The 22,794-nt window shown below is 37.7% G+C and overlaps 1 protein-coding gene across 2 annotated transcripts in view; it reads right to left on the bottom strand.

Moving 5' to 3' along the window:
- Window positions 1-9,544: 9,544 nt before the first annotated feature.
- The window catches only part of ATAD2B (ATPase family AAA domain containing 2B), a 150,996-nt gene continuing 137,746 nt past the window's right edge, over window positions 9,545-22,794 (bottom strand). For both annotated transcript variants that reach the window (XM_060027039.1, XM_060027040.1), the window contains exons 25-28: window positions 18,831-19,514; window positions 16,156-16,283; window positions 15,718-15,846; window positions 9,545-12,944 (exon numbers count right to left, since the gene is read on the bottom strand). In XM_060027039.1, the coding sequence (XP_059883022.1) occupies window positions 12,903-12,944; window positions 15,718-15,846; window positions 16,156-16,283; window positions 18,831-19,514 (983 nt within the window). In that variant the 3' untranslated portion in view covers window positions 9,545-12,902. The remainder of the gene's footprint in view (window positions 12,945-15,717; window positions 15,847-16,155; window positions 16,284-18,830; window positions 19,515-22,794) is intronic.

Raw genomic sequence — 22,794 nt, 5'->3', positions numbered from 1 at the left:
AATAAATTTAAAAGAATTAAAATCATACTGACTATGTTGACTTTACCAGAATTAAATGAGAAGTCATTAACACAAAATCTGGGAAATTCCAAATATTTGCAAACTAAACAATACACGTTTAAATAATCCAGGAGTCAAGAGGAAATTTCAAGGTAAAATAGAAAATATTTTGAAATGAATGAAAAGGAAAATACAACATTTCAAAAATGTGTGGGATGCAGCTAAAGAAGTGCTTATAAATTTTTAACATTAAGTGATTACATTAGAAAAGAAAAGAAGTCTCAAACCAATAATCTAAACTTTCAGTTTAAGAAACTTAACACAAAAGAAGAAGGAAGGAAATAAACTTAAGAGCAGAAATCAGAAAAATGAAAGAGAAAATGGAAAAAATAGGAAAAATCCATGAAACCTAAAACTAGTTTTTTGAAAAGATGAATAAAAACAGACTGAGCAAGGGAAAAAAAAAAAAGAGAGCAAGAGAGAAAAGACATGAATTGCCAATATCAGGAACAAAAGAGGAGATAGCACTACAGACACAACAGAGATCAAAAGCTAACAAAGACTAATATAATAGGGTTGTGTCCAGAGGACTCAGGAACCAACTTGAAAAGGTTCCCACTGGCCAGAGATTGGACCATTTTAGCAGGAATAAGCATAATAATGGCAGTGCATTGAAATATATTACATAGGCTTAAATCTATGAATTCATAATGGTACCAAGAAAACAAATTCTTCACCTGTGGATGGGGACATCATTCATTTTTTTTTAATTAATTTATTTGTTTTCATTTTTGGCTGTGTTGGGTCTTCGTCACTGTGCACGGGCTTTCTCTAGTTGAAGTGAGTGGGGGCTACTCTTCATTGCAGTGTGCAGGCTTCTCATTGTCGTGGCTTCTCTTGTTGCAGAGCACAGGCTCTAGGCGTGCGGGCTTCAGTAGTTGTGGCTCACAGGCTCTAGAGTGCAAGCTCAGTAGTTGTGGTACACGGGCTTAGTTGCTCCGTGGCATGTGGGATCTTCCCAGACCAGAGATCAAACCTCTGTCCCCTGCATTGGCGGGCGGATTCTTAACCCCGGAACCATCAGGGAAGCCCCCATCATTCATTTTTAAAACTGGTTAATAAAGGTAAAGAATCAAACTTGGGACTTCCCTGGTGGCGCAGTGGATAAGGATCCGTGCTCCCAATGCAGGGGGACCGGTTTCAATCCCTGGTCAGGGAACTTAGATCCCACATGCATGCCGCATCTAGGTCACATGCCACAACTAAAGAGCCCACCTGCTGCAACTAAGGAGCCAGCGAGCTGCAACTAAGGAGCCCGCCTGCCGCAACTAAGACCCGGTGAAACCAAATAAATAAAAAATTTAAAAAAAGAATCAAACATTAATCCTACCTTTCCTATATGATTTGCACTACTGAATAACCGGATAATAGACAAGGCAATAATAAATTAGTAAGGAGTGATTTCATTAGAACTCACCATTTGCAAACTCTAATGAATTAAGGTATCTAGGCATTGAGTATCGATTACTGCTAACATCACAAAAAGAACGACAACCAGGTACTATGTGCCTCCAAGCAGAAGAACACACTCATTATCACTTATAAAGTAGTCTCGCACAAAATAACAAAATAAAACCCAAATCTGATTAGGCCTCTAGATTAGTGCTATCCAATAGAAACACAATGCAAGCCACATGCTTTGTTTTGGCTGCGTCATGTGGTATGCAGGATCCTAGTTCCCCAGCCGGGGATTGAAACCACACCTCCTGCAGTGGAAGCGCGGAGTCCCAACCACTTAACCACCAGGGAAGTCCCACACATGTGTTTTCAAATAACCACATTACAAAAGAAAAAAGAACTAGATAGAAATTATGTTTTAATAAATTTAACTTTATATATCCAAGGTATTATCATTAAAATATACAATCAATATAAAAACAATGATATTTTCATATTATTTTTGAAATTAGTCTTTAAAATAGGTGTGCATTTTACACTTATAGTATATCTCAGTTTGGACTAGCCACATTTCAAGCGCCCAATAGCCACATGTGGCTAGTGGCTACCATATCGGACAGCACAGCTCTAGAACCAAGCCCAATTTATGGGAAATACAGAGGACAAACAAGCATGTTAGCTGCACCAAAGGGATTCAATCAGCAAAATCCAGACTCTGGGAAATTCAACAGGTCAAAACTGGTTTCTTCAACAAACTAATGACAAGGAAAAAAGAGAAGAAGGAGGAATCTGTAGATTAAGATATTTTAAAGACAAAAGGGAAAAAAAAGGCAGGAAAAACTTAAATGTAGATTAAGATATTTTAAAGACGAAAGGAAAAAAAGGCAGGAAAAACTTAAATGTCTAGAAATACACACAGGTGATAAAACTATAAGGAAGGCAAAAACATCATTATCATAAATGTTAGAATAGTGGTTACATTTGGGGAGAAAAAGAGGGTTTTAATTGGAATGGAGCACATGGAAAGCTTCTGGCTTGGCTGACAAAGTGTTATTTTCTTTACCTGGATGGTGGTTACATCTTATAACAGCTTATGATAAGTTACACATTTGTTTTAAGCAATTTTCCATATCTGTTATGTTTTATAATAAAAAGGTATAAATTCAACACATACGTAAATATTTGATAGAAAAAGTTTGACACCAGCAGGTATTAATTTCCTGAGCTTCGCAATATCCTATCCAGTCCCCAAACTTACCATGTCCATCTGTACCCACAGTTTCTGGTCTTCAAGAATTAAAAATCCTTACTCTTATTCAAGATCAACACTGCCACCTATGTTCCTGATTTTATCCCCCCACTCCATCTTTTCTGAAATCTTGATCCATTAATTATCACCTCTTCCAAATCTTCGACCTCCACCTTTCTATTGAGGCAATACAGGATAATGGTAAGTAACTGGACTATTGTGTCAGAATCTCAGGGTTCAAATTCTCCTTCTGCTCTTTACTAGCTGTCAGTCATGTATCAGTAACAATCTCTGTGATTAACTCTCCTCATCAGTGAAATGAGGAAAACAGTATCTATTTCATAGGGTTGATGTGAAGAGTAAATGAGTTAACAGGTGTAAAGCCCTCAGAAGAGGACCTGGAATCCAGCACCTTTTCAATAAATGTTAGCTACCTCCACCACTGCTACCATCATCTCCATTCCTTCAGTGCATAACATGCTCAGTCTTTTTCACTTTTATCAAAATCCTTTCCTCAACCCTGTGTACCTCTCTCGTTATGCTCTCACTCCTTCCCTTTTTCCTGAAAACAACAAAGATTACCAAACTGTCATATCTACTGGCAATGTTTTAGTATATATTTCATTGGTCTCCACTGGAGCATTTGACACTGTTGTCCATTTTAAATATAACATTTTCTCCTTGAGTTTGGTGACACCACTCTTTTGGTAGTGCTGCTTTTGAGAAAGTAGGATCAGTCCCCTTTGTAAGAGACATCCTCTAGTGCTGTTTATACATTTTTGTTCCTCTATGTACCATTTTCATTCTGCTTTGAAGCACTACCTAAGTGGTCTGATTCACATTCACAGTTTGAATAACACTTATGGCAGCTAACCCCAAAAGTGTCCAGCTCTGAACTCTCCCAAGCTTCAGATGTATTTACCTAAATGTCTGCTGGACCTGAATGTCAAAATGTCCAATACTGCATTCACCCCAGATTTGCTATTCTCTCCTGTTCATTCTCAGCTAATGGCATTACTTATCTATCTGCTTACCCAGGCCAAAACCTAAGAGCAATTCCAGGCTCCTCTTTTATCCTCATCCCCAAAATACAATCACTCTACATTTTCTGCAAACTGTCCCTTTCTCAACTTCCCAAGTTCAGGCCTGCAGCATCCCTTACCTGGAATACGAGAAAGGCAAATAAAGTCCTTGTTAAACCTCTAATACTATTTTTTTCTTTACTTTGCTTTAGAAAGAGCAAACTAGAAGTGCCCATAGTTGCCTGAACTTAACATGTTTGCCTCTGTCTCTATACCTTTGTTATACTGTTCCCTCTTCCTGGAATGTTCTCCCCCAGTTTTTTACTGCATATATTCCTTCACTTTTTGAGATGCTGTTAAAATATCATATCCACTTGAAGAACCTCCTATGAATTCCTAGGTGAGTTGAGTTCCCTTCCTCTGTGCTCCAATGGCACCTAAGTTAAACCATTATCATTGCATTTACCTAATTTAAAACATTTTTTTTCTCTTACTATGTCATCTTCTACTGAATATTTATTTCCAAGGGCAGGGACTGTTTTACCTAGCTTTTTAACTCCCATGTCTAGCACTTACTTGGCATATGACAGGCAGTCAACATACCTTGAAGAAAGAAATTTTCTATTTTGTATGTATCTGTCAAATTAATATTTCTAAAGTTCCATTTTCAACATGCCATGGTGTTGTTCAAAAATGTTCAAGGATTGTCACATGATAAAGTAAAAATATCTTAAGCCTAGTCCTCCATAACAAGACCCCAAACTACACACACAGCTTTATCTTCCACTATACTTCCATATACATATATATATATATATATAGCTTTAATTCTAAACAAGTCTACTCAGTCTTCCAAACCGACTTTTTGACCCTTACCTCCCAAAACCATTACAACCCCAAAAAATGTTGGCCTATTAAATTCAAAACTTTGTTAGCAACTCACTAGTGATTAATCCACAATGCTGTGTGATATTAAACACACCGCTGTAATGGATACCTGGATGGGATCGTCACATTCTAACTTCCTTATCTCCAGTAAATGGCTAGTGGGGGAAAGGCCAAGATAACATTTTGTTTAACTTGTAAAAGACATCACATACGTAAGAAAAACACTAAACGTTTCTCTGCTTTACTCACCCTCTTTTCTCCAGTCCAGGCTTCTTTCATCTTTCTTGGCTTGAAACTCATCAGGGATGAGGCGGAGAGGGTCAGCTAATATGGAACTTCTTTCCCTGAGGCTAGGCTTCTTCTGTTAATCAAAACACTGACCCGAGGGCTTCCCTGGTAGCGCAGTGGTTGAGAGTCCGCCTACCGATGCAGGGGACGCGGGTTTGTGCCCCGGTGCGGGAGGATCCCACATGCCGCGGAGTGGCTGGGCCCGTGAGCCATGGCCGCTGAGCCTGTGCGTCCAAGAGCCTGTGCTCCGCAACGGGAGAGGCCACAACAGTGAGAGGCCCGTGTACCGCAAAAAAAAAAAAAAAAAAAAAAAAAAACCGAAACCATTTTTATGGGTACATACAAATATAATATTTGTATAATCAGCGCAGTAATGACTAAGAATTCTTGAACATTTACTATGTGCCTGGTACTGTTCCAAGTGCTTTACATATGTTGACTCAAATACATAATCCCCACAATAACCATCGTGGGCTTAGTGCTATCATTATCCTCCATGTTCCAAATAGACTGATGTGCAGACAGGTGACGTAACTTGCAGAATGTCACATAGCCAAGAATGGACATACCTAGGATTCAAACTCAGTCTGGCTTCAGCACCCACACTATTACCTTCTCAAATAATAAATTAAAAACACAGACAAGAAAGATATTCATCAAAGGCATCAAAGTGGCTCCCTCTGGGGAAGAAAGTAAAGGAATGGGACTGGGGAGGAGTAGAAAGGGAACTTCAACCTTATCCAGAATTTGTTTTTCTTTAAAAAAAGAACAAAATCAATTATGACAAACTGTTAGCATTTAATTCTGGATGGTGGGAATATGCACACTATATTATTCTCTGTAGTTTAAAAAATGTTTATTAATAGGGGAGAAAAACTTGAATAAGGGCAAGTGAATTTCTCTTTCACCTTAATGATAGATAAGAATCCAAGCTCTGAAGCAACACAAGACAGAACCCCAGCTAACACTCATTAGTTGTGTAACCTCGGGCAAGTTGCTTAACCAACTCGTTATTTCAGTTTCCCCTTCTGGTAAGCGGAACCAATGACAGTTCTTACCTCATATAATTGCTGTGATAATTAAATGGTTAATTCTTAAAATAGTACCTAACACGAAGATGTTTGCTATTACTACTACAGGGTGATGCCAGTAGACATACTGTCACCCAGGCATTGGCCACTACTATATAACATCTTGTTTACTCTTTGCCCACTGAACTGCAAGCTCCAAGAGAAGCAGGACCTTGCTGTCCTGTCCTCAGCTGTAACTCTAATGCCAAGAACTGTGCTTGGCAAGTGGCAGTTGCTCAAATTAATTTGTTAAATAAATTTTGACCTGTAGTGACACGGAACTGCTTGTACTTTCCCCTGCAGCTGTCATGCTATTTCACTTCTCAATCTGTGCTTCTGTTGCTCCTTCTGCCTGGAAGGCCTTTCCTATCCTGATGCCTCAGCTCAGGCATCAGGTTTCTCAGGAAGGCTTCTCTGAGGTTGGGCTACATGCTCCTCCTCTGTACACCTATAGTGCCTTATGCAGAACTCAACTGTAACACATGCCATGTTATACTGAAATGATGTTTGTGTGTTCGTCTACCCATACAAGAAGTCAAGCATAGTGATTAAGGGCATCAACTCTGGAGCCAGACTGCCTGCATTTGAATCCTGGCTGTGTGACCTTGGGCGAATTACTTTATGTCTCAGTTTCCTGGCCTGTAAAATGAGGATAATAATAACTTATCTCATAAGGTTCTCATAGGATTAAAGAGTTTCTATCTGTATTTGTGAAATACTCAGAACAGTCCCTGCCACCTAGTAAATGTGATATAACAATCTCATTGAAGATAGACACAATGCCTTGCCCATGTTTACTTTCCCTCAAACTGATGACTTTTACACTAGTTCAAACTAAAGGATTAGTGCCCAAACTAAGTCAGCTGCAACGAAGATGGAGAAGCGGTGATGGATATTTGACAAGTTTAAAGGGAGAAAAAAAATCAACAGAACATGCTGCATGATTAGAATGAGATGTACCATAAGAGGATAAAATTTAGGATGACAAGATTTGGATACTTGATGGACATGGTCTTATTCATAAGATGGAAAATATAAGAAAAGCAAAAAGGAAAAAGGAGGGTTCTTGGCAAATTTTTAACAAAATGCTTCATGCAATGCTTAAAGAAAGAACGCTTTAAAAAAATAGTTTGAACCCTGATCAACCATGACAGAAATCTGGCACATTACATCTAAAAGAACTTAAGCTCCATGAAGACAGGGACTTTTTCTGGGGGTTTTTTTGCTGCTTTATTTCCAACTTCCGCAACAGTGCCTGGCATACAGTAGACACTTACCGTGTATTTGTTGAACCTATGAAAGGATGCTTTAGATAAGTTTCAGCTTTCTATGTCAATTAAACCAGAAAGAATTACACATTTTCTATATGTCCAGCATTGTTTTAAATTCCTACAAGGAATATAAAATATAATACTTCTTTGGTATCCCCTTTTGTATTCCCACGTGAATAAATTACTAAGATTTACATAACACTAGTCATTTACTATGTTACACAGTACAAAATACAGCTGAGTTCTGAGGATGAATGATAGCGTACAGCAGATTTATTGGTGTAGAATCTAGGCCCACTCCTGAAATATGAGCAAGATTTCAACAGATTAAGATACTCCAGGTGGTGAAAGTGATACGATATAATATGAAGGGTCACAAGAAACTAAGAAGAAGTTTTGGTAAAGTGGGACTAGACTATAGAAAAGCCAGGTAGAGGCAAAGGGCAAATAAAATGCCAGCTCCCTCGGAAGGCTTCCCTCATTGCCTCCATCCCTAAACAGAATCAATTGGTTCCCTTCTTAGAACTCTGAACAACACTGTGTTCCTTCTATTACAGCCCTTAACCCACTGAATAATTACTACTAGTATTTGTACCAACCGCCCCTAGCAGACTATAAGCTCCTTAAGGATAGAGAATATCTCACCTGTGTATCACATATGTCTAGCATAGTGCCTAGGACATAACAGACATATGACTGTGCGGGTAAGAGAGGGAATTTATATTTTAAAAAACAGCCAAGAGGTAACTTTTCAGGTGTTTGGGCATAGGGATAAAATGAAGTAGGTACTTAAATATTAGTCTCTCACTTTACTGTAGTTTTGAGTCTGATGGAAACTAAAACTGGATACATAAACCCAGCTTCATCCTTGGAGCCCTCAAAACTTGACTGAGACTCAAATGCAGTTATAAACTCTCTAAGGATTCAGATAAAGCTTTATTTTTTTTAATAAATTTATTTATTTATGTATGTATTTTTGGCTGCGTTGGGTCTTCGTTGCTGCACACAGGCTTTCTCTAGTTGCAGCGAGCAGGGGCTTCTCATTGCGGTGGCTTCTCTTGTTGCGCAGCACGAGCTGTAGGTGCGCGGGCTTCAGTAGTTGTGGCATGCAGGCTCAGTAGTTGTGGCTCACGGGCTCTAGAGCACAGGCTCAGTAGTTGTGTTGCAAGGGCTTAGTTGCTCTGTGGCATGTGGGATCTTCCCGGACCAGGGCTCAAATCCATGTCCCCTGCAATGGCAGGCGGATTCTTAACCACTGCGCCACGAGGGAAGCCCCAGATAAAGGTTTAAAAAAATCTGTTTCCCACGTTTATCATTACCAGTCTTTTGATACAGACAATCAAAAGTAAAAATTAGGGACTTCCCTGGTGGTCCAGTGGTTGACAGTCCGCCTTCCAATGCGGGGGACGTGGGTTTGATCCCTGGTCGGGGAACTGGGATCCCACATGCCGCGGGGCAGCTAGGCCCATGCACCACAACTACTGAGCCCACACGCCACAATTACAGAGCCCACGTGCTCTGGAGCCCATGTACCACAACCAGAGAGAAGCCCGCGCGCTGCAACAAGGGATCCTGTGTGCTGCTGCTGGGACTCAATGCAGCCAAATATAGATAGGTAAATTAATGAATATTTAAAAAAAAAAAGTAAAAATTATACAATCTGCAAAACCAAGAAAAACAAAGTCTTACTCAAATTCAAACAGTTCCTTTTTACTGTGAAAAAAAAAGGAAAAAAAGAAAATTAAAGATTTATATAGAGGAAGTTTAGTATACTAATCTTGGGACATGAAAAGGTGTCTCGTGGCAGACAGCAGAAACATGGGCAATCTAAAGCCAAGAACATTCTATTCACTTAAAGCAATAAGCCTCTCAAAATTCTGGTATGAAATCTCTCTCCACATTTAAATTCTACGTATTGTTCAAAATACACTGATAACTACTTGATTTAAGAGAAAACACTATAGATTAAGTCAACCATACTACCTGATCGTCTATTGTAGCATAGTCTTCCAATGAGAAAAACAAATTTCAGAAGTAATCCATTTGCTGCTACACAACGACTTTTAGACAATCTTCAATTGAAGTTAAAACCACACTTTCTCAACAGAAAAACTTTTAGATAAAAAATACTGAGGGCTACTAAAATTTAAAAGAATCATATAACAAGATTTTTGGCATGCTTAATTAATAAACATCAATACGTCCTAGCTACAAAATAATGAGTTCAGCTAGAAAAGTAGCATTGCACTTGCAGCCAACAGTAATCATAATTAAGCTAAAGAAAGACATGTTTTTCTTGTCATCTTTATTCAAGTATTTCACAGCAGTTATATTACAAATTACAGTAAATGTTCAAAATTCCAGAATTCAAAAATTAAATAATTTATTTCAAACTAATGTAAAATGAAGTCAAATGCAAAATACCAACTTAACACAATTCTAAATTAAACTACAAACCCAAAACAGACCATAGTTGATGAAGTGTACTTAATCTGCAAAGTAGACATACATGACTGAAACCAAAGAGGACTCCCAAAGTCTAAATAACCAAATGTACAAAATACAAAAGATGTAGGTACAAGTCCAAATTCAAGCTTACAATGTGATTACAAATAATAATTATAATAACAATGGCATTCAGCTACGGGACCTGACACTGAAGATACCTACTGAATAGCACCATAGCTGAACCAACTTAATCAAAAAATGGGAAGATATTACCACCCCACTCCCTAAAAATAAAATCCAGTAAACCTACAAATACATTTATTGGCATATGAGAAAAATCAAGTCATGAAAGGACATTAAAAAAAAAAAATCACAGGTGAGATTCAAGCTCAAAAACACAATTAACTCCACAGCCATCAGTTTCAACCCTAGTGCGGTTCCATCATCTTCAAAAGGCTCCTATGGTCCCCACAGCTGAGCATTAATTATTGTTGGGCTGTGCCGTGATACATATTTTAGTGATCTGAGAGCAAGGTTCTACACAGGAGCGTATCATTTATAATGCTCACAATAGGAAATAAGAACAGAGGTCAATTTGTACATATTTTTGCCAATGCTATACGGCAAAAATTAACAACTTACAGAAAGGTAAACAAAATTGAGTCCACTTGGATAATTTCACAAGCTGCTTTAAACTATAGAACCACCAGATATCTGTAAAATAAGAAAAACTGGTATAGTGGGGGGGGGGGGAAGGGGCCAGAGGAGTTGGTACAATTTCACCTCATTTTTCTCCCCTTGGCATTAGATTGGCTTTCTCTTTAAGACCTAAACTGTTCAAAGTGGCAGTTCCTATCATACTGAGGTTGCCTCCTATTTCTCCATCTATATCAAGGTTAAAATTAAAAAACTTGATCTTTTGGAAGCATTTTAATGCTAAACAGAAATAAATTTCCCTTGTCAAACTCACTGATGGCTAAAATCTTAATTAACTTGTACAAATTTAGTAAACTACTAAGAACATGTGCATTTTTTTTTCTATTCACAAGTGCTGCTGTTACTTGAACAGAATGCTTCTGAATTAGAGTAACTGGAATAAATATTTAAAGAAAAATAGTGCAGCAAGAACCTGAGACTTGCAAAAAACCCTTTTACCAGAAACTTGCTACAAAAAATCTGCTACATCTTATTTCATCAAATCTTTAAATTCTGTAACAATTTCCATCAAAATACAAAATGCTAAGGTATTAGACTGTAAAATAGCTTGAACTGGTATGATGGTAATAAATTACTAAAGTAAGCATGAAAATCCTCCCAATAATCAAATTAGAGGTTTCAAATAACCTCCCCTTTAAAATTGGTTCATCGTTAATCGCACTTGCCCACCTTAAAATACAGTGTGCCTACATGGGTAGTATCTTGAATTATATATGACTAACTGAATATTTTGAAAACTTCCTAGGTATAAAGAAAACAAGTGGCATTATTTAAAAATTAAACTAGAATTAGAAGGCATAAAATGTTAATGTAAATGCAAAGAAGCACTTCAGATTACTGCAGTAGCCTTGGCCAAAGTGTGCTTTCTGCGCTGGCATCCAGCACCCTACAAAGCCAGAGACGAGGAGACAAGTACCTTAGCTTCAGCATGTAAACGGTGGCAAAGTGAATACAGAACTCTGTAGACACTGTTGGTAACTAAAATACAAAAAGCTGAGGTAGCTCATTATCTCTGCAGTAGTCCAAGACCGTTTGCTCTAATTGAAACCCAAACTACATGTGTTGCATATATTGTAAAGACACACCTGCAGCTAACAGCTATAATGAATGAAGATATCAAGAAAACTTGTCAAAATTTTCTACTTTTTTGTTTAAAAATCATCTGATAAAAAATGTCACTGCACTCCCTTTGTCTCTTTGCAACTGCCTAGACTGTGTCTCTGAATTTGTAGAAAGTTTTTGTAAAACTAGTAACCCATAAGTAATTTTAGATAAGTACAAGTCACAGAAATCGCTTAACAAGATCCAAAACAGGTTCCAATCAAAACGAATAGTTGTGAAGGTAAGCTTATGATAAGGGATTTAAACATTAATACTGTTATTCAAGGACCATACCAGAGCTCACTTGCAACTATGCATATAGAAAATGAATTTTATGGAGCTTCTGACAAATTCCTCTCTTTTCTGTCCATTTGGCAAGTCCGGGCTTTAAACCAAAACTGTAACAATTTATTATACATGAAAATCGTTCTTCTCGGGGAACTCAAACATGAATAACTATTAAACTGCCATTGACAGAAGAAAATAGAGTGTCACTCTATTTTCTGACCATCATTGTCATCCATACCAAAAAGGGTGTGTGTTTTTTGATGGACTGTGAATTTTTTGTTGTTGTTGTTTTATTATGTTTCTTAAACAGAAACGGACCATACAGGAAAACTTACCATTTTAGTATATTATGTGGCTTAACCACTGTCTTGATCGAGTTTTGAAAACAAGATAGGCATTTTATACCACAACACTGGTTGCCTCTTAATGATACAGAGTATCAAAACTTATTTTCAGGGTTGTGACCGAAGAAAACATTCTAATCCATTTGCTACAAGTAAGCCCATCCTTGTGTTTAGCCTTATCTTTCTCGAATAAAAAGGCACGTTAAAGGCAGTTCTAAAGAGCCTAATCTAATTTTATCCAGTTTCTTCAGTTTCCCACCAGAATATACCATAGCCAACTTTAAAACAGGCTTCAGTCCGTTACCCAGAAGAAAAAATAAAAACAAATATGATAAAAGGGGGGTGGGGGGGGAAAGGTTGCCCACTGTTTAAACAATTCAACACACTTAGAACTGCCCCATCCAGTTTCCTCGTGTTTGCTGGTCTGCTCCCTAAGAGGGGTCTCCAAAAGAGAGTGCACAAAAAGAGAAGCAGAAGTGAGAGCAGTTTCTGTAGCACCAAAATCTCCAATCTGTGGGGTTGTATTTTTTATTCGTGGAAAATACAACATGTTTCTGAAGTTCTGTTTGGTTCTTGTAGGCTGGTTGGTTTCAGGTACCTGAGACAATAGCACCAAATTCAACAGAGAGAAAGAATGAGTGAGAGAGCACTTTACACCAAGGCTCTGCACGTAATTGGTGCAATTTGAAATTGAATGGCTCAGAAGACTGCTCTGGCAGGAGCAGATGGGAGAGGATAAACCACTCTTCTTGAAAGGTTCATAGGAATGTCTCAAACATATGAACTGTTCTTTCCATCTCCTATAAGGGGGGAGAAAAGTACACATTATCTATTAAAGGAAGGACAAAAGCATTACAGAAAAATTCACTTCAAATTAACTTTCTAGATAAAGAATTTTAGATACAAAGTTAAGCTTTAAATATATTCCTGATTACAGTACCATAGCTACTGTGTAAGCCTATCTGCCCTAGACACGTCCACATGCCTCCTACTTTACATTTAGGCTAATGAGGATGATGCTAGCAACAATGAGTACTTATTGTGCCAGATATTGTACTAAGAAATTTACATGTATAAGTAATCTGCCAGCTAAAAACAGCAGTCAGGATTTGAATACAGGCAGCCTCACTCCAGAGCCTGCACCCTTCCTGACTCATTATATTCGACTGACTCCCAAAGCACAATGAATGTATTCAGTATAATAAAACTTGTACCCAAAGTAGAACGTACCCTGCTCCCAGTGCTACTCACTTCAATCAGAGCTGAAATTTAAAAAAAAAAAAAAAAAAAGCCAGAAAGAGTCGATGCCATCAATGCCAGGAATGCCACTCACTGGTGATTCTGCTATAGATTCCTTCTCTCCTAAATGAGACCCCTAGATTACAGGGTTCCAAGACCCATACTGCAAGGTGTTTCAACTGCTGAAGAGTATTCAATCCATTCACGCTAATCAAATGTCAAGCACGTGAACAAAGAAGTTCTAGAATTTTTAAAAAGTAAAGAACTCTACCCCACACATTACATTCAGATGGGCAAATGTCAAATACATCTAAGACATTTGGTTTTCCCTTCCATCTTTAAACACCTCCAAAGAAATTATATCCTACCTCTCTACAGAACTAACAGGCCATACTAACAGATTATCATCTGATCAAAAAGTTCTTATAAATGACCAATCAAAATTACTTCTGCTAAATGTTTCATCATGTTACCGAGTAGGAGAAAAGTTCTGTTATAAAATACAATATCCAATACTATCCCAATTTTTAAATATATATTCACACTTTTATACACATAATGTACATCTAGACATTTTTAAAGGATGGAAGATATTCTAAAAGATTAATAATGCTGATTAGTTTCCTCTAGATGGTGGGATATGGGTGATGTTTTTATTTCTGTTATTTCTATATATTGTATAAGGTCAGAATAGATTCATAAAAATGTGACTCATAAAAATGAGATTACAAAGTAACTTTTAAATGCTCTCTTGCATTGATTCAAGTCCAATACAGGCATACCCTGGAGATGTTACGTTCCAGACGAAAGCAAATAAAGTAAATCATACGAATTATTTAGTTTCCCGGTGCATATAAGAGTTATGTTTACACTATACTGTGTAATGGCATTATGTCTAAAGAACAATGTACACACCTTAATTTTTTAAATGCTTTAAAAATTTTCTTAAAAAAATGCTAACCATCGTCTGGGCCTTCAGCGAGTCATAATCTTTTTGCAATAACATCAAAGATCACTAATCACAGGGACTTCCCTGGTGGCACAGTGGTTAAGAATCCACCTGCCAATGCAGGGGACATGGGTTCAAGCCCTGGTCCGGGAAGATCCCACATGCCGCAGAGCAACTAAGCCCATGCGCCACAACTACTGAGCCTGCGCTCTAGAGCCCGCGGGCCACAACTACTGAAGCCCGCGCGCCTAGAGCCCGTGCCCTGCAACAAGAGAAGCCACCGCAATGAGAAGCCCGCACACTGCAACGAAGAGTAGCCCCCGCTCACCGCAACTACAGAAAGCCCGCATGCAGCAACAAAGAACCAACACAGCCATAAATAAGTAAATAAATAAATAAATAAATAAATTTTTTTAAAAAAATGATCACTAATCACAGATCACCATAACAAGTACAATAATGAAAATGCTTGAAATATTGCAAGAATTACCAAAATGTTATTAACACAGAAGCACAAAGTGAGCAAATTATGCTGGAAAATGGCGATGTTGCCACAAACCTTCAATTTGCAAAGAACGCAATATCTGCACAGTGCAATAAAGCAAGGTATGCTTTGATTATATTCTTTATTACACATGCAAAATAATCACATCCTCTATACATAAATCTTTAACATACTAGAAATACTTCTTGAGAGCAGAGACTTTTGTCTTATTCATTTTATTTGCTCAGATGACCGCAAAAATAATTGTGACTTAATCATGTAAATTATATGAATAGAGATATAAGCTTGTATTTATAAAAAACTTTCTTATGGCCCAGAGTTGTCCAGAAAGCGAACGGTTCACCTCTAAAGTGTCTAAGCACAAGGACAACAACTCCTTCATGTGGTTATTTCACAGGACTAGATTTGATTAAATGAGATGACTTTTAAGTTCTCTTCCAATCATAATAGGGTGGCCAGTAAGTCTCATGGCCCACGCCAACTCCTTTTAACCAGTAGTGGCCACCTCGGGAGCAGTGGAAACATGGACTGTGAGGCCATGCTCACATTCAATAGGCCAAAGTGATATATGCTTAATCGGTCAAGTCAGTGATAAGTAAGGGAGGGGAGAACTGTGAATGCTAATCTGTGTATTTGCCAACCATGAATCTCTGTGTTTTGATAAACAAAGAATCCCAGATTACTTCTGTTCTGAGACAAAATGGTACCAAGAGTATATTTTTGTAACTCTTAATGATTCTTCTAATCTTAAATCTTCAAACCACTCTTCAGTTACTTGGTGAAAGATTTAGACTAAAATAACTTTTTTTTTTCCTCTTTTCTTTGGGACAAGTAAAAGCACATATTTGTTTATTCCACAGATGAAGTAATAAGCACTCACCTCTACAAGCTGTGATTTGTCATAATCTTTACGGTGACGGTAGATGCACTGACTAAGAAGAGAATATAATCTCTCAAGTTGATCAACTGCCAGATTGTTGCTTTTATCTACCAACAAATCAAGCAATTTCTAAGAAAAATTAAAAGAAAAAAGAATAAAATGAAATTTGATTTCATTGTTCAAACTGAAATGGTTCCACTCAAATGCTAGGCAACAGACACCACATGCTATGGTGTAATAGTAACACCTGAGTTTAGAAGACTCCAGGGCTTAATTTATTACCAAGAACATTCTCATATTTCTAAACCCCTCAAAACACACACAACTCTTTTTCATTAGAAGCCCTGAAGTACCTATATTCCTAGGTTAAAGCAAAAGATTATCAAATCTAGCTTTATTTCCATTCATTTAAAACTGCCTGGGAAGAGCTAAGCTTACCTTCAATCTCTCATGATCAACTATAAGAGGTGGCACAGGCTCAGATGGCTCTTCTGGAACCAGTTCCAGGCTTGTTGTTTTTGCCTGCTCTAAAATTAACTTACGATATTTCTTTACTTTAGAAGCACCTACAATTGGGAAAAAAAAAAGCACTGCAGCAAATAAAAGTTAAGAAAAATCAGACAAACAATTATACATTCTTTTACCCACCACAAATCCTTTTGGAATAAGCGCGTAATTCTTTAAATAATAAATGATTTTTTTGAGGGATGTAAGACTAAGCAACCCAGATTAAAGAGAACTAGACCACAACTATGAAAGCCAAGTCATACCAGAATATCATCTTAACAAACATATCCCCTAAAAGGAAGATACGAGTAATCTTCAGCTCTAAGCAGTAACTTATAAACTGTCTTCATTCTCTGTATGATAACCATTTTAAAATTCGGAGCTCTCAGAACCAGAAGAAAGGAAGCACCCTAGAAAAGCAGATACTAACACAAAGTGAGGCCAACCTGCCTCATATCTGCCTCCCAATGCAAAACATTTGCTTCAACATTGCCTGAAACGTCTTTCTTTTCTCTGTTATACTGCCTGTGTTACACAAAATTTTCTCTTAAAAATATAAACCGATTAAAAATGCAAAAGGTCTAGTGTCCTATCCTCCTACCTTAGAGTGAATTAGTATAATCTAATTACTTTCCTCCCAACATCTTGCTGAGACCAGCCACACTGAAAAAGCAGAAACTGTGAGGTCACTGAGTGTAACTTGACAGCGTCAGGCACCCTGATGGGTAGGGAGGGCAGGTAAACCATCAAGCCTTACGCTCCCTAAGCAGGAGCACTCTTAGAGGAGGCCGAGGCAGGAGCAACACAAGGACAAACCTGGACTGCTTCAGAACTTTATACAGGACCTGGCCCACGCTCAGGGCCACTAAGGAGACCCTTCCTCCTCCCTCCTGCATTAGTTCTCTTAGTCGCAAGTCTTTAAACAATTCCTCTTCCTCAATGCCTGCTATATAGATAAATAACAAATGAACCAAAATGTTGCCTTCAAAAACATATACCCAGAGAAATTTTATATTTCAGAAAGCCTTTAGAGTGAAAGCCTTTATTTACAGTTCAATTAATATATGCTAGGAGTTTTGTTAAGACCATACGGATCCTCACTATTACATCCATGGACTTCTAGAGGCCCAAAAACCTGAATTAGGAACCACTACACGAGGTTACATTGCCCTGACAGTTACAAATGAAAGCTTCAGGTAAAGCGTTTACACAACGAATATCTTTAAAGCTTTTAGATCACCAGCTGAACATAATATTCATTTAAACCTTTTCTGCGAGCTTACTAAAATCTCATAGTGAACTAGCATTAAAAAGAACTTCTCCTCCCCATCCATTCTGCCTCATAACAGGAATCTCTCCCTTTTTCCCACTCTGTCCCATTCATTACTTAACTCTAGCTTCAACACATTTTTTTAAGTTCTGTCTATATGATAGCCCAGGATAAATAATGCTCTTAAAATTGCTTTCTATTATTAAATATTGGAGAAAAAGAAAAATTCTCAACAGGCAGCATTCAAGAACCGTACCTCTCTCTTTATCCATTAAAAGAATTCTAAGACTTTGAATACCATCCTACTCTCTCATTCTACTGGAGGGCTCAAAAAACTGGCATTAAAAAACCTTTCTCACATAGCCCAAATCCCAGGCTAACACTATATACTCCGCACAATTTAGAGAGCATGATACAATTTCAAGATAACCTGGTATAAGAAGAGTGCTTATTCGGGAAGGAAATTCAGTACACTGAGCAGAGTAGATCTCTAAATCACCCCATCTCACTATGGGCTAAAGAATAACGATAAACAACAAAGTGGGGCCAGAAACCCTCAACGCCCCCTTTCTGCTGCTTCTTAGAAGAATCATATATCCAAAGCAAGTCAGGAGTGGGCAGAGTGCTCTGACTCTGCGAGAATAAAGTAACTTTGACAGTGAGGATTCTGCTGCTTTCTTCCGCCACTGATCGTATAGATAGAGTCTCCTAGACTAAACATCCCTCAGATTCAACTAACAGTGACTGCCTGGCATGAATATACCTTAGTACATTACCAGGAGAGGCGATTAATATACATGACTTATATAATCCCTGCAGTGGCACCACTCTGAAGTTTAATTTAGAAGATAAAAGACACAGGGTTGGAGAATATAAGCAACTAGCTCAGAGTCACATGATTATAATGAACACGAGTGGTAATTTAATGTGGGTTTATATAACTTTACTATGCCATACTGCTACAGTATCCAAGTCTTCTCACCCACCCCCACCCCACCCCAATAATCCTTCTGTTAGAAATCCATCTTCCTAACACTTGTGGATCTACTCAGCTTTTAGTCATAAATCCATTAGGACAGGGATGACAATCAGGTGGGAAGCAGAAGAGGAAGCAGCCAGGTAAGCAATGCATTCTGGACCACAAACCCTCTGAAACATTCACCAAAATTTATTACGTATGTGTACACTTTTCTAGGCAAAGGGGTGAAAAGTGCAACAGATTCTCAAAGGGGTATAATTATCTATCAACTACTGCTACTGGGGACCAGATAAAATATGCACTTAATTAACTCTGCAGTTAAAACCTTCAGGAAAAATTTTCAAACATTAGCTCTACCTTCTTTATCCAGTTCTGCATCTTTAACCTCCACATCAGGGCCAGGTTCGAACTTCTCATTATTGCTACATTCCACTGCCTCTAGTTTCTCAGCATCATCTCCGTGATTTTCATTTGAAGCTTCTGGTTTTTCTTTTGACTGGTCCTCCAGAAGATTCTTTTGTTCAGAACTACATTTGTCTCCACTACCACAGAAAGAAACTACTTCAGCTTTGCCATTCTGACACTCCAGAAGTGGTATTCCTTCAAAACTGTCAGTGGAGGCCTCACCGTTTAGACAGCTTCCTTTAAGGAAAGACTCTTTCCTAGATGTCTGTTCTGGATTTAGAGAACTGCTGCTGTTGACCAGTAGAGACTCATTTGAACTTTCCTCTTCAGTAGATGCAAAGTTCTCTTTTGTGCCCGCTCCGTTGTTAAGCCTCCGCCCCTGGTCCATGTCCATGATGTCACACGATGATTCATCATTGGTCATAGATAAGTCTCCAGTCTCTTCTCCATTTTCTTCATGGCAGTCAGTGCTTACCTCAAACTCTCCATTTTCTAGCAATTTCCTGTCCTCCATATGATTCTCATAGTCAGCAAATTTGGTGTCCTCTTCATCTTTTTTTAAATTATTGACTTTCCTTTTCTTAATAATTCCTTTACCCCACTGTGATCGCCGCCTTGATTTTCTCCGAACTCGAACTATTTTACAAAGAAGGGAAAAAGATATGTAGAACCTGGAATGCAATGCTTGTTTTACAAATGTTTATTAAGTAAGACGCAAACGAAAGTAAACCCATACTAGCGTAACACACAGACAAAAACTACTTAGCTCTTGACATCCATGCTGACTAATCCTCACAAACTACAAGTAAAATGGATATGAAGTCAGGGATGAACTCTGAAGAATGAAAGGAATTTACATTTATTTCCTGTATGAGTTTACTCAGCACTCACTTTTTACCACTGCCCTGGATTCTACTTTATAGCTGTTCCTAATTCCTAACATGCAGGGGCCAAGCGTACTATACACACATTTAGGGAATGACCACATTACCAAGCTGCCTGGAAGGTTTGGGGCTATAGCCCTGGACTTCCACCAGGAAGATGAGTGCTTTGTCAGCAAGATCACCCAAGAGCTTCTAAACCATGAAAGGAAATTAAAGTATGATCCACTATATGAAGAGAGAATAGTTACAGGTATCCCGACAAAGCAATCTCTACTGCCTCTCCTTCCAGAAGAAACATAAGCCCTATGAAGGTTATATAGACAATGTGGTTAGCCAGCTGTTAGCCATCTACCACAAATGGTTCACCTATCAGGATCAATTTCTTGCAAAGTTGTTATTTGAAAATATGTAGAAAAATTAAGCCCTCTGCTATCAAGGCAGCAACAACATTAACAAACAATGAAAATAAATATTTGGTCAGTTATGTGAAACGGGAGATCTACAAAAGTTGTAGGGACTATACTCCTAGATGTTAGAAACTATCATGAGCTTTTATGAGTAGATAGCTGGTACTTCCAGGTAATGATGGCCCCAGGAATCTTTAATTTCCCATGTATGTATCAAAGGTAGCTGGTTATACAAGTCGATCCCATTGTCCCTTAAATAAAAAGTTAACTTTTATTTTGCAATGTGGGACATTTTCGCAAAGAAATTTAAATACAAAGTTATTAAAGCAAACTAGTTAAGCTAGAGACCTATCACTTCTGGTGTCAAACACCAAATTCTAAATATTAGTTTGTTGAAAGCCATCAGAGTAAAAATAATTCATATTTTTCCAAGGCTATAAATGTAATGTCAAATCTGGCTTAATTTTAAAAGAGATAATATATATTTTTAATATGTCAATGTTGAAAGCTTCCTGGGCAAAGACATTTTAAAAAGAAAATACAAATATGAGACCACTAAGTGTAGATTGTTTAATCCACAGTTTAAAAACTGCTTTTGAAAGACAAATAGAGGGGAATGTGGTCTTAAGACAACCCTTCTTTACTCTAGCACTTAATATGAACTTGTGATCTATCAACAGTATATATATAGTGTGTTTACATACTTTTCCCATCCTTTCATCTTTAATCCTTACTGAGTCTCTGTAAAGACACCAAGGTATTCACAAGTGTTGACAAATTTTGTCATAACTATCACTCTCCTTTCTCATCTAAGAATAAATCTACTAAAGGTTTCTAAAATCATCTGCAAAATTCAAGTTATTTAGTCACTTGGCTCAAAATTTATTTTGCCTTCAAAACTGTACTATCATTACCATCATCTCTCCATTCCTTTATCCCCTATTAATTTCTATTTTTACAATTTACAGTTATAGGGTAATTGGAGATGAAATTTCTATATTAGTCTACTTTTAAAAGCACAGGCTATAAGTGATAGGCATTCATAAGCATTCCATTACTTATATGAAAAACTAATCCAGTCCACATTAAAAATGTAAGAAAAGTATTCAGCTTGCTCTTTCTCTAAAATGTAGAACTGTTAGGTTTTACTACCTGACAAGTCACTCCTGACATTGTGTCCTTGCTTATTCTCCAATAACCAAAGGTAAAAGAGGTTCCCTTTTTCTTTGCTCACTAAGCCATGGAGCACTAGAGCAAGAGGCTGGACCCTGCTTGATCAGGAGCCAGCGCAACTCCTTAAAATGTACTCATACCCTAAGCAAAGGTTAGAAGCCCTTCTGAAGTAAGTTTATTTCTAATGCTTTCATCCCAGCTAAGAAAAAGAAAATGTTCTTATTTGGGGAGAGGTCAAACTAGAGATATTTTCCCCGTCCTTTTATAATCACTTCTAATGCTTAGTATGATTTTGGTAAAATAAGAGGAATTGGTTATATACGTGCCACAAGAATAGGGATTTTTGTTTTAGTCACTGCTCTATCCCCACAGCACCTGGCATGTGGTAGTATATATTTACAGAACTAATCTTTAACATACCCACTTCCTTTTTCAAGGGTGCTTTGTGTGAAAAGCCCATTTAGAGGCACAATCTTTAAAATCAAGTTTTATAACATCTCTGGGTTTGTTTCCAAAACCAAGACCTTAGAAAAGCAACTCTTCCAAAGGGAGATTTAGACATATGATTTAAGTAACTTAATGTAAAACAGACAAATGATGAGTCACATATGCCATCTACTGGTAAGAGAAAATAGGACTACATTTGTAGATTACAATATTTTAATACTTAAAGGAAATTAAAACTGCTTGAAGCCAATATTCAATGTGTTTTAGTTAGTAAATATTTTTACCAGTTGCAGAGAATGTAGGGATTTCAAGGTTTAAATTAGAGTGCTGTGTCACAGAATCCAGGTCACGATCCAAGGTACAACTAGGATAAATAGCTTAATCAGTTTTATGGAACTAAATGCACCATTAAGTCCTTCAAATGTTCTCACACATGAATGCCACTTATCACAAAGAGAACAAGATAAAAAAAACTGAGTCTGGTTCATTCATTCAAATTCAATGCCACTGGCGAAAGAACTTATTATGGCCATCTTTACTGACAGTTGGAGCAGAATTACCACCTTTATATCAGAAGAACAGCGTATATCTTCCAAAGATGGCTATCTTTAGTGAAACATAAAGATTACATTAGGATTGTACCCCAATAAACATGTTAAAAAAAAGATTACATTAGGAAGATGCTGTGTTTATTAACATTTGTCTTTTAGAAATTTTACAGATCACCATGAATGAGGAAAAGTGAGGAGAACCCAGAACACTGAATTTTCCCCTAAATACATCTGACTTAAACAAAGCCAGTTAAAGAAGGCTACACAGATTTTTCTCAGAAAAATCAACTTCCTGCTGTCAATTCTGTCACTCTCCTAAGCTGGAGTTTCCATTTCCCACCATAACAAGAACATTCTGCATAACATACAGCAAGGGGTTGGAGGCGGGGTGGATAAAAAAATCTATTGGTGGGCTTCCGTGGTGGCACAGTGGTTGAGAGTCCGCCTGCCGATG

The sequence above is a fragment of the Delphinus delphis genome, chromosome 12, assembly GCF_949987515.2.
Source record: "Delphinus delphis chromosome 12, mDelDel1.2, whole genome shotgun sequence".
In the NCBI taxonomy this organism is placed as follows: Eukaryota; Metazoa; Chordata; class Mammalia; order Artiodactyla; family Delphinidae; genus Delphinus; species Delphinus delphis.
The sequence above is the reverse complement of the archived record's forward strand: the minus strand, read 5'-3'. Positions and strand labels throughout refer to the sequence as shown.